Source organism: Micromys minutus, assembly GCF_963924665.1.
Source record: "Micromys minutus genome assembly, chromosome: X".
Classification (NCBI taxonomy): Eukaryota; Metazoa; Chordata; class Mammalia; order Rodentia; family Muridae; genus Micromys; species Micromys minutus.
In genome coordinates, this window is record NC_137970.1 from 124,654,843 (window position 1) to 124,667,875 (window position 13,033).

Sequence of the window (13,033 nt, forward strand, 5' to 3'; positions counted from 1 at the left end):
TCAACCGTGTAAGTCTGCAAGGTTTTCTTTAAAGGTCAGCAACCGAACAAGTGTTCCTCCTAGAAATTCAAACCAGAGCAATTATAAAGAAAGAATCAGGAGACATGCAAACTAGAGAAAGAAGTAAAATAATGCCTGTTTTCAGGGAAGCGTCACGAATAGAAAACCCTTGAGAATTCCCCAAGAAAATTGTTAGAACTAATACATAAATTCATCAAGGTAGCAGGTTACATGATTACCATATGCAATCCAGTTTATACATTAATGAATCAACACATAAATTGTGAGTATCTTGTATTTTTATTGGATATTTTATTTATTTAAATTTCAAATGTTATCTCCTTCCCTGGTTTCCCTCTGGAAATTCCCATCCCTCCTTCCCCTTGTTCTGTGAGGGTGCTCCCTCCCACCCCCTTCTGCCTCTCTGCCCTTACATTCCCCTACACTGTGGAAATGAGCCTTCACAGGACCAAGGGCCTCTCCTCCCACTGATGTCAGATAAGGCCATCCTCTGCTACATATGTTGCTGGAACCTGGGGTCCGTCCATGTGTACTCTTTAGTTGGTGTTTTAGTCCTTGGGAGCTCTGGTTGATTGATGTTGTTGTTCTTCCTATGGGGTTGCAAACCCTTTCAGTTCCTCCAGTCCTTCCCCTAAGTCCTCCATCAATGTGCCAGTGCTCAGTTCAATGGTTGGCTGCTAGCATTAAACTGAATGTGGTAGTGCACACATCCTAGCAATTGGGTGGAGCTAGGAGGATCAGAACTCTTGGTTATCCTGTGCTACACATCAACTTCAGGGATGCTGGGCTACATGGGATTCTGTGTCAATTTAAAGAAAATACAAATAACAAAATTGTAACTATCTCTACATTAATTGACATCTAGAGTTAATTATTTTTAAAAACACATTTTAACAACACTCAGCAGAGGTGTGTGAATGTGATTTTTGTCTTAAGTTTGATACAATTTTATTGTAAATATATAAAATAAAAAGGATGAAGCATACCCCAGACACTATGGAAGAAGTTAAGGGTGATGGGAAAATGCTTCCCTGCATATCTAAGGTAGTTTGAAATCCTAGCAACTAAGAAAGTGCAGTTTTAACACGGGGGTAGAAATTGTCTAATAAAACAGACTGGATTCCCTGGAGCATCCCTACACACGTGTGGGCATTGCCATTGGGGCAAGGATGGACTTTTCAACACCTGGTTCTGTGGCTAGGGCTTCTGAACACATTTATAAAAGTGAAACTGGATTCGGGATTTTGATGCACACATTCACAAAGAGCCAGCCTTGATACATGAAAGACCTAAGGTGAGAAGAAAAATCACTATGTTTTTATAATATAGATGAATATATCCATGACTTCAGGATTGGGTAAGAGCAAGCCACAAAAGGCCTTACCTAAAGCAGCCCAAGAGTAAGCATTGGCAGCCAGCACGGAAAGAGAGGGCTTGCTTTGGCAACAAGGAAAACAACCCAATATGTTTCTTGTTACACATCCTCAATCAACCCCTAGTTAAAGGCAAGACCAGGGGGGAGTTTGACTGCACATCCAAGGTTTGCACCCCTATTGTAAAGGAAGGTCTTGTACCACATGTATATGTACCTGGAAACAATATGATGAAACCAGCACTTACTTTCCGGCCACTGAAGCAAAGAAAACCAGACTAGGCTGTGACAGCCTTTCAGGACCAGGCTGGGGCCCGGGTCCTGGAGTCTTACCTGCCATCCTCAGAGGACACACATCATTCAGTTGACTGATCATTTTTCAGTTCAAATGTTTCTTCCTACACTGACCAGAAGTCCAGCTCCAGGCTCTACCTCGTCAGGAAGGACAGGATAGGGAAGAATTGCAAGTTTGTTCCTGAATTCTCCAGAACTGTGAAACACAGAGGATAAGAACACAAGGCAGATAGATTCAGAAAGTGCTTTTCTTTGCATTCTTCTCCAAATGGGAGCTCAGGACCCCCCAAATAATTCTCTGCTCTACCTAAGGCCCTGGGTCTTGAAGCAACACTGAACTCAGCATAGGAAGCAGGCAAGGTTCTGGGGTCCTTTGGAGCCAGGCTCCTGTGTGTTTCCTGTTTCAGAAAACACCTATAGTTTTCTCTCCTGACCCTTCAGCTGTGGGGGTCCTGCTGGGGGGTCCTAGTGAGATACTTCTCTTCAGTCTATTATTTTGCTTCTTTAGCATTCCACAAGGCCACATGTTATCCCTAAGGTATGGCACAACCCCCTCTTCTGTCTCATGCCTAACTTTATGCTTGGACACAGTCACTATTTTCACCTTCTACTCCTGGGAAATGGACAGAAGTAATAGGAGGCAGCCTTAGCCCTCTGTTTACAGAACACACCCACTTCAATGGAAGTAAAACATTTCAGATTGCCTGTTGCTTTTAGCTTACAAAGTTGGAAGGAATCCCCAAAGCTAACATTTCTGAAAAAGAGCTGTTGAGACTCTGGAGACTCACCAGATCTTTCAGATGTAGGAAATACAATTTTGAATATGAACCCAAATTTAACTACAGGAGAGGACACACTTCAAGATGCTGAGGTCAGTTTCCAATCAAATTACTAAAAATACAAGGTAAATGGGAGGTAGCTATATATTTAAGGATGGATCATGAATATCTCCATCAATATATTGGGGAGCTGGTGAAAGTGAGTCGGAAACATACCGAACCATTACCTCTAGGACACAGGGCAGCAAGGTGGCAAATGGAGAAAGAACAGCACCACCCAGTTCCAGTTCAATATTCCTTGCTCTATAGATCCTCTGGTAGAAAAACCCTTTAACAAGCCAATGTCAGTTCCTCATATGTGACTCCTTTAAATCAATCACAGGTGGCTGTCATCTACAGAGTTGTTTAATAAAGCACAAGTTGCCTAGTTAAATGTCAACTTCTAGAAACTAGATGAGTTGGGACAAGTATGTCTAACTATAGTAGATGATACTCTTACATTAAGATTTCACGTCGCTTGGAATGCAAATGGGTCATTGTAGTTTTTGCAAACCAGGCAGGCATAGTCAGGATGGCATAGCACAGCGATCCTTGTCAAGCCTCCAGCCTCTGGGCTCTGGAAGTACCAGGGCCCCTGCCAACTCCTGTGCCCAACTTCATGGCTACAACTGAGATAGAATGGCGTGTGGTGTGAGGATAAACTTTACACACTGTAAGGAACTGGAAAACGGGTATGAAGTCTCAGCATATCTAAACCTCTGAGTAATTGGGGACAGAGGCACTAACTGACACACTTGGATACCTTTACATGGCCAGTGTCTAGCTATGCTGGAGAAAAGGGCAGCGCCGTCCTGTGTGTACCTCTGGTCTACTTGCAGCAGACTCACCTTAGGGAAATGTGCAGGCTATGTGACCTCACAGGAGACTGACCTACTGAGTCAGAAACCCTAAGGGCAGACCTGGCGGCTCCAAGGTGTACTGGCTCTGGACTAGTGTGAGTCCTGGTGGCTGATCACGTCCTGTGTGTTTCAGCAAATAGTAGACAGCTTGTTCTGTCAGATTGTAAGGGTGATTAATAAAAACGGGGGTCTTTAAATGCTTGGCTAGAATGAGAAACCAGGAAAATGAATACTGTTCATTAAGCTTTAATTAGTAGGTAAATTGTATAGGGGGAAGACAGTCCAAGTGTTACTACAAGTAATTAACGTGCTGCTGTTCTCTCTAGCCAGCCTCTGATTGGAGCCACCTAAGCTGCAGTCTTCACCAAGCGCAAAGATCCCGGAAATGCTGGCTGCTAATTACTTTGTTGAGTCCCCAACTGCACTAAAAGAAATGAACGTTTTCTCTTCTTTTTGATAGAGGAGTTCTAAGCATGATGAATTAAGCCTGGAGGATTTGGTGAGGACAATCATTCGTTCTGTTCACTTAAGGATTGTGAATACTGTCTCCAAGTTTGGAATGTGAATGTGACTAGACATTGTCTGGTTACAAAATAGCCCACCCAGCACCTGTCCCAAACTGCTCTTGAGGTAACTGATGTCCTGACCTTGATGGATCTGAGGTTTAGAGACTTGATTTTTGCCAAATCACTGCTCAGCTTTGTTGAGGCTCCAGCCTTAGCCATGTAGTGGTAGCCACACATCCCCCTGAAACAGAGCTTTATTAGGTTGGGCCAGTCACCACACCCTGTTCCACAGGGTGCCCCCTTCTCCTATCTGATCTTATTGGCCAGCTGTAGACTATGGGTCTGACCATCTATATGCATCTCAGATGGTGAGAAGAACAGTGAGATACAAATCCACCTGACACAGGCATAGTAGCTGGGATGCTGTCACACCTGCTTGAAATTGTACACTAAAGGCAAGAGATCTTGGAGCCTGAGCCAGCAGGGCACAGAGTCTCTGATCTCCCTGTGATGAAAGCTTCTAATATTTTACTAAAATTGGATTTTATTGCACTACCATAAGCTCTTTCACTCTGAACACACAAGGCACTATGGGTATCTGCATTCTGCTGTGAGTTATAGATATAGACAACTCATCTGGAATAGCTCACTTCAAAATATTATTATTATTATTATTATTATTATTATTATTATTATTATTATTATTATTATTATTATTATTCATCTATAAGTTTTGCATATTAGATCTAATGGTGTTACAAGTCCTTTGCTAATGATTTGGAGATTTCAGAGCACATTGTCCAGAAGAAGTTGGAGTGCCCAAGGCAGCCTTTTACAAACATGGAGGATAGTGGCAAGGAGACTGAGAAGCCCTTTGCTTATTTATCTTAGCCTAGAGTTTCTTGGGGCTAAAGCAGGGCCCCAAGAAGAACCATCTTATTAATGCTGTGGCCCTTTAATACAGTTCCTCATGTTGGGGTACCTCCCAACCATAAAATTATTTTCATTACTACTTCATAACTGTATTTTTTTGTTACTGTTATGAATCTTAATGTAAATATCTGACATGGGGTTGTGACCCACAGGTTGAGAACTACTGGGTTAAAGAGAATCTAGAGTGTTTCTAGAAACACTTAGCATGGTACAAGAAAAGTGAAAAAAAAAAGTCGTGTCCATTAGAGGATGAATAAGAAATACTCCATCTACACAGTGGAGTATCATTCACCCACAAAATAGAGGGGAGTCCTGTTTCATGCTTCCCCATTGATAGACCACAAGGCATTGTGTTGGGGGGAAGAGACAAACAGAAATGACAGATATTGTGTGATTCTGTGTCTATGAAATACTTAGATGGACAAATGCATAAAGGCAGGCTCATTGGTGATTTGTAGAAGAAACATGAAGGGTGAGGAGTGGAATCAGACAGTGAGCTTGTCCAGCGTGTTGGACGTTCTAAGTTCAATCAGTACTGAGAAAAGCAAACACTTTAACTATAGTGAACAGAGGCTCTGGAGGCTGAGGTGTCATCTTCCACCAATCAGTCCCTTTTCCTGAACAGAAAGTGCCCATCGCCTTTTACATTCCCCGGAGAAGGCCCCATGACCCCCCCTTTTGGATTCTTTGTCTTAATAGTTTTTCAAGTCTTCGTGTTTCAGCTACCCCCAGTTATGAAGACTTCTAAGCAGGATTTGCCTACTTTTAAAATGCTGTTAGATTCTAAAATCATATACTCCGCACTGCACCCCACACAGGAACCACAATTTAAATGTTCTGAAGCCATCAGATGTATTGTACGTGAGATTTGTTCTACTTACCCCTGCAAACAGCTCTCTCCCTCCTGTGTTCATATGACAGCTCTAATATCCATGTCTTTTTCTTACTACTGACGTGACCTGAGTCTGTATTAAGCTAGTTCATAAAGATAACAATTCAAGTAGAAACAATTCTTTCTCCCGCGATGATTATATTTGTCTGTTGGTGTTGAAAGTCAAAGAATCAGGAAATCGTGGTCAAATAGTGCCCAAATAGTAGGCAGGGGCTCCTTTTCCTGCTCACTCCCCAGTCCCTAAGAATTCCAGCCCGCTGGCTTCCAGCTCCAGGGACTCTGGGACTGCCAGCTTCAGTGCTACTTCAGCTCCATAATCCGCAGACTGGAGCATAATTGCCTGATAGCCTGCAACAACCTCCCAGAAGGGAGAGGGTAGTGTCTGCAGCCCCTACCAAGCTGGTTTCCATTTTTACTTCCATTCTATTCTGTTTAATGAATTCAAAACCGCTCATGATCCCACAAGTGAAAGGTACGGAATTCTCGCAGAATTCATGTTTTGTCGAGCCTAACGTCGATCCTACACAGTCAACTCAAAGTGGACAGGCTTTGAGTTGTTAGCCTCTTGTCCAGGTGCACAGTAGGACACGGAGCACAGCAGTTCCTTTAGGGAAAAGACTGGCTGAGAGAAAGCCGGCCAGGCTGCAGCCCCGAAGCAGACAATGAAATGCAGAAGCTCGAGGGCGATTCCGCCTGACAGTTTTCTCCGTAGTGAGCCAGGATGGGGACGGGGGCTTTTCTTCTAGCTAGAAGATGCATTTCCCCTTTGAGCATTTGACCTAGACAAAGTGTAAGATTTTTGTTTCTCCGTTGAATGTCTTTAAATGTATTGAAATCTGGTGTGAAACTTGCCTCAGCTGGTCCCCGTGATCACCCCCAAGACCGGGGTAAGGGGTTATGATGTCCAGATAGATGCATTCCAGGCCATCAGCCTCACGGGCGGGGGGAGGAGTCAGAAAGACGGTCTGCACATCGAGTTCCAGGTGGTACTTCAGTTTTTTTTTCCTCCAAGACTCCCTAACACGATCAGTAACTTTGAGTAGTCAGCTAAAGTTCATTTCCTTGGCCAGAGTTTTGGAGCTTTCTATTGTCCGAAAGGTGCTGTGTCTGAATCTCAACATTCTGGTCCCCTTTGGTGGCAAAATCTCACGGCATGCCCTGGGTGCCTTGGACTCATGGAAAAGGAGACCTGAAAAGGGAGGGATTGGAAAGAGAGTCCCCGGCTAGGAATGGAAGAGACAGAGGGTCCAACAAACCTTTTTACCTTGGGCTAGGGTCTGCAGGTGAGGCTGCGGCTTCTTTGCCTCCGGCTGGGTTCCCCTGCAACAGGTTTGCAGCTACAGTGCCAGTGCTGCTGGTCCGTCGCCTATCCAACTGCCGGATACCACCGGACAGAAAGCATTGAGAAAGGGAGAGAAGTCTGCCCGTTCTTCCTGGGTTGCTTCAAAGAGCAGAAGCCCAGGAGAGAAGCTTCCTTGCCCGGTTTACCTTTACTCAAAGCAGGATGTGTAGGTAACTGAAAGGGTAAGAGGTCCTGCTCCTGACCAACCTTCCTAAAGCTGGGGTCCCAGCGGCCACTTTTCGCTCTCCCTTGTTTCATAGGTGCAGACCTGGTCCAGGCTTCTAGAGTATAAAGCACAGAGTTCATTTCCTTGCGGAGATTTGCAAGTCCTGGGTGGACCAGGAGTCTGTATGCTGCAGCAGCCAAGGGAACAGACCTGCTCCAGGCATATGACTGGACTAGGAGTGGGATGAATTCCTTAGAGGGTAGGGACCCCAATTTGCTGTGAGAGCTGAGAACAGTTGTCCTGCATTCCTAACTAGGTATAGAAAGCCATGGACAGGCTAGAGCGTGGGGAGTGGGATAAACCTACAAAGGAGTCTATAGAGATAAGGATATGGGGGACTTAAAGGGTTATTGGCAGACCCCTACAGCTTAGGGGGGATGAGATTTTGGGGCTGGCAGCTAGAATCCCCCAAAGCATTTTATGAGCCCACTGTGCAAGCTACATCTATTTAACAGGTATTTGTGTTGGAGGGAGGGAGAGAACTTGCTAGAAATGGATGCTTAGCGACTCTGAGCTAGTCACGAAGCAAAGGTTCCTGAGGGATTCAGAGGAGGGGCTGGCTAGAGAGGAGGGGAAGCACAAACAAGGTAGTCGGAAGCAAGCGTACAGTGGATTTGTCCAAGGCAAGGTGGTGACAAGGGGGGGGAGAGTGAGGGTGGGGGTGGTCAAAGACCTCTGATTGGTCAGGGGGAGTGTCTAGGGGTGGGGCTAGCCACCCCTCGAGGCTTTAAAAGCTCACCGAGCGGGGCGGGGAGCTGTCATTTGCTCTCTGAGCTTCGGAGAGTGTGCCACGCTTTCCCGGAGCTCCCGGAGCTCCTGGTGACAGAGCAGATATTAGCTGTTTGGACTCACTGAAGATCCTGAGCTTGCCTGGGAGGAATGGCCACGGTCCCCAAGGGCAACATGGGACCTACTAAGGCAGTTCCTACCCCGTTCGGCTGCATTGGCTGTACGCTGCCAAAGCCTGACTACCCACCAGCTCTAATCATCTTCGTGTTTTGCGCAATGGTTATCACTGTCGTCGTGGACCTGATCGGAAACTCCATGGTCATTTTGGCTGTGACCAAGAACAAGAAGCTTCGAAATTCTGGTAAGCTGCCCTTCTCCCTACCTAGTGAACAGCAAGTTTGCAATCCCCTCTCCCAAATTCCTCCCAAGCCCGGGGATCGGTGGGGGTGACGTTATGCCGGGTTTCCCTTAAACTTTGAGATTTACAGTGCTGGGGAGCTCAGGAAATTAGCCTGGGGCAGCTGAATGCAAAAGCCCAGATTCATAGGGTGCGCGGCAGCCAGTTGACTCCTGTCCCGTCGGAGATCGGACACGGAGGGAGTAGCCACAGGAGCGGAGAGTTTGGCTGCCGCCCTGGGACAGTCGGCTGAATCGGACACCGGAGGGCGGCCCCGCAGCAGAGGCCACTGAGGGCCGGGCGAACTGTCTCCAAGAGAGCAGCGCGCTTCAGACCCGCTTTGGGAAGTTAAGTTCCCGGGCGGCCCCAGCGGCGCTCCCGGGAGCGCAGCGCTGTGGCCGCCTCCAGTGCCGCGGATCGCCGCTCGCCGCCGCCCCAGCGCTTCCGGATCTCTCCCTGGTGGCGGAGTGCAGACCCCAAGCCGAGTGTCTAGCGGAGAGGTCTGAGCCCGCCAGAGTGGAGCTCCCTCTGCCCGTCCCAGGGTGAGTGTTGGAATCGGTGAGCGGCGGGCTAGACGCTGCAGGAGGCGGCGGCGGCGGACGTCCGGAGGTCGGTACTGGGGTCCGGGGGACGGGCGCGGGAGCTGAGCGCGGCGGCGGGTCGGGCGGGTGGAAGGAAAGGCAGAACCAGGTAGGAATGGTGCGGGGGACCGCAAGAGAGCTCCGGGAGAGGAAAGGGACTCCAATTGCAAACCACAGCCTCCAGCCCCGGGCGGATCCGAGGGGGATTGCGCGGGAAGGAGCCAGGCACAAAATCTTGTGCGGGGTGGGGTGGGGAAGGCGCAAAGGGTATAAAGGGTTGGAAAGCTGCTTGTCTGGTTTTTAGGGTGGGCGGGAGAAGGCTGTGGACAAGGGGAAGAAGGGTGAAGTAGCCCCCCGAACTCTGCTCTCTGCCCAGGAGAGGGCAGGGTCATCATGGCGCCTTGGGTCTTCTTTTTCAAGATTTCAGTGGCTTGGGAGGGTGTAGGGGAAGGTTGAAATTAACTTAGCCCGGGGCTGGGGAGAGAGCAGCTGCGCAACTTCCTAGTGAATTGCCTGGTGGGGGACAAGTTAAAAACTCAGCAACAGTCTCAGAGTTCTTAAGATTTTACTTTCAAACTCTGGTGAGTGGTTCTGATCTCTTCCTTGTAACCCAGAGACCTGCGGCCGAGCCTCGGACCTTTCCCTCTCGATCTGGGCAGATCCACGGAGCACGGATACTTACCTGGGAAGCTCACTCTTCTTCTCTTTCCTATCCTCTTCTTTCTTTTCTCTTAATAAAAGTTTCTGTGGTTGTTGTGGGTTTATTTTTAAGATGTTTGACCTTTCTTTCCTATTTTTCTTTAGGTAGCTCATTACTTTGAGGGAAAAGCCCTTAAAAGAACCCCTTTTTGCAAAAAGCACAGAGGGCAAGTCTTGGTGCCCCCTTAGAAAGCCCTCATTTTCTCCCACAATGTGCAGTATTTTGGCAAACCAAAGCTAATTAGCAAGGAGGTGTTTCCAAATAAAAAGGGCCTGCGCCTGCACTTGGCCTCTTTCATCTAGGTTTTGTAAAAGGATTTAAAAAATGTTGCTACTGTCCTTTGAATGGGGCAGGGCAGGAGGCAGCTTTTCCTCACAGCAGTGTCCTCTTCAGCCTGGCGGGCTCCTGTCCTCAAGTGGGAGTCTGTGCAGGGTGCTTTATGCAAGGCCAGAGGTGAAACCCACACTTGCAGGGAGTTCTCCTCTCCCCTTGGTCTCTTTTTTTGACCTCAAACTGCCCTAACAGGGTTTCTGCCCTCTTAAGTTTACTCTGAGGGTCGCTAAGGTAAGTATTTCACTTGGCTGTTGGATATTACAGCTTCATTTCTTTGAACAAGTCTCCAAGACCTTCCCAGGATGGTCTATTTTAGTACTTATCATCATCATCATTGTAGATTGATCCTGTTTCTGGAAAGCTCCATCTAGCTCCCTTTTTTCCACTTTCCCTTCCCCTCTTCTTCCAGAGGAAAATGTGGCGCAGTTGTATTTCTCTAAAATGGCGTCAGCAGCATTCCGCCCCTCCCCCCTTGTCACTCTGTCTTTCTCAGAGCAAGGATGACACTGAAAACAAACAGGTGTCAGAGTCAACTGGGACATGATTGTAAATAAGAAAGGGGAGGAAAGAAGAAAACTCATTCTTCAAAAGAATTCTAAACTGTTACCCGTCCAGTTGGCTGTTTGCTCCATTTTTTGAAAGGTGGCTTTTCAAATACTAACCACTGATTCCCGTCTCTCTCCCTCTTTTCCCTCCCCTTATGTTTTCCAGGCAACATCTTTGTGGTCAGCCTCTCTGTGGCAGACATGCTGGTGGCCATCTACCCCTACCCTTTGATGCTGTATGCCATGTCGGTTGGGGGCTGGGATCTGAGTCTGCTCCAGTGCCAGATGGTCGGGTTGATCACAGGACTGAGTGTGGTCGGGTCCATCTTCAACATAACTGCCATTGCCATCAACCGCTACTGCTACATCTGCCACAGCCTCCAGTACAAGCGGATCTTCAGCCTGCGCAATACTTGCATCTATCTGGTCGTTACCTGGGTCATGACTGTTCTGGCTGTCCTGCCTAACATGTACATTGGCACCATTGAGTATGACCCTCGCACCTACACCTGCATCTTCAACTCTGTGAACAACCCTGCCTTTACTGTGACCATTGTCTGCATCCACTTCGTCCTCCCTCTCATCATAGTTGGTTATTGCTACACAAAAATCTGGATCAAAGTGCTGGCAGCCCGTGACCCAGCTGGACAGAATCCTGAAAACCAGTTTGCTGAGGTTCGCAATTTTCTAACCATGTTTGTGATCTTCCTCCTTTTTGCAGTGTGCTGGTGCCCTGTCAATGTGCTCACTGTGTTGGTGGCTGTCATTCCAAAGGAAATGGCAGGCAAGATCCCCAACTGGCTTTATCTTGCAGCCTACTGCATAGCCTACTTCAACAGCTGCCTCAACACCATCATCTACGGCATCCTCAATGAGAGTTTCCGAAGAGAGTACTGGACCATCTTCCATGCTATGCGGCACCCTATCCTCTTCATCTCTCACCTCATCCGTGGTGTTCGGGAGACTTGGGAGACCCGAGCTCTCACTCGCGCCCGTGCCCGTGTCCGTGCCCGCGATCAAGTCCGAGAACAAGAGAGCGCTCCTGTCTGTGTCGCTGTGGAGGGAACCCCGAGGAACGTCCGGAATGCTCTACTGCCCGGTGATGCGGCGGCAGCATCCCGCTCTGATCGCGCCTCTGTCCGTCCCAAGCCCCAAACCCGGTCGACTTCTGTCTACCGCAAACCTGCCTCTATCCACCACAAGTCTATTTCTGGCCACCCCAAGTCTGCCTCTGTCTACCCTAAGCCAGCCTCCTCTGTCCGTTGCAAGCCTGCCTCTGTCCGTTGCAAGCCTGCTTCTGTCCATTTCAAGGGTGACTCTGTCTATTTTAAGGGAGACACTGTCCATTTCAGGGCTGCTTCCAAGCTTGTCACCAGTCACCGTGTCTCTGCTGGCCCTTCCACCACTCACCCTACATCCATGGCTGGCTCCATTAAATCCGGTAGCAGCCATCCTGTGAGCACTACTGTTGACTATCTCGAGCCTGCATCCACCAGCCACTCTGTGCTCACTGCTGTTGACCTCCCTGAGGTCTCAGCCTCCCACTGCCTTGAGATGACCACCATTGGCCACCTCAAGCCTGACACCCCTGCCTCCATTCTTCCCACTGTACCCCCTGAGCTTATTGTCACCTCTGCCACCCCTCCCGAAACTACTGTCATCCCCATTGCTGCTGGCGATTACCGCAAGGTTGTGCTTATTGATGATGATTCTGATGACTCTGAGTGTTCTGATGAGATGGCTGTGTGAAAAGTGCTCATTTCGGTTTTCCCTGCTTATGCAGTCCAGAGTGAGACACCTCCATTGCACGTACACACTGACTGACACACAGACACGGACCCTGGGACACAGTGGAAGTTCCATCTCCCTTTCAGGCATACCCCTCTTTGGCACCCTGTCCTCTTGAAAGTGTGCATACATTCTTGCTATCTTAGAGATCAAATTTCCAAGTGTGACTTGTGGTTCTGAGGCCCTAAGCCTCTGTACCTCTCTCCTGATTTTCTCTGCCTCCTGCTTTCTTCTCCCATTCCCAGGGGTTGGGGAGCAGTGCATGCGCACTGGTCAAGACTGTCTTGGTGGTTAACTTTGTAATGTGACTGTGACCATGCAGCTTTATGTTGTGTGTAATCTGTGTTGTACCTTTAACGGCAGTCAGAAAAGGGTTTATGGTCAGATACAAACACTAGAAATCTGCTTTTCAAGAATCCGTGACAAAATATGGCCCCCTATTTGAAGAACAGAATTAGATAAGTTCTTTTAATTAAAGTCAATTTTAATACCTGTGAGATCAAGTGGCAAAAGGCATGTGATAGTCATGCTAAGTTGATTCTATTTTGTGTAAATTTAGACGTTGGTGCTGATTTTTATGTATTTGGTTGCAAATGATGAGACATTTTTACCCTCTTCTTGGTCATTTGAGTTTTTCCAAGTATTGACCAGCACCTTCTTTTATTTCTACAGTGATTTCTTATGGTTGGTAACCCA

The 13,033-nt window shown here is 47.7% G+C and overlaps 1 protein-coding gene across 1 annotated transcript; it reads left to right on the plus strand.

The window, feature by feature from the left end:
* Positions 1-8,143: 8,143 nt before the first annotated feature.
* On the plus strand, positions 8,144-12,298 carry GPR50 (G protein-coupled receptor 50; the record flags this gene model as incomplete). The annotated part of the gene is made up of 2 exons (XM_080909796.1): positions 8,144-8,354; positions 10,716-12,298. The coding sequence occupies 2 exons, from the start codon at positions 8,144-8,146 to the stop codon at positions 12,296-12,298; spliced, it is 1,794 nt and encodes a 597-aa protein (XP_080765922.1).
* Between the last annotated feature and the right edge of the window lie 735 nt (positions 12,299-13,033).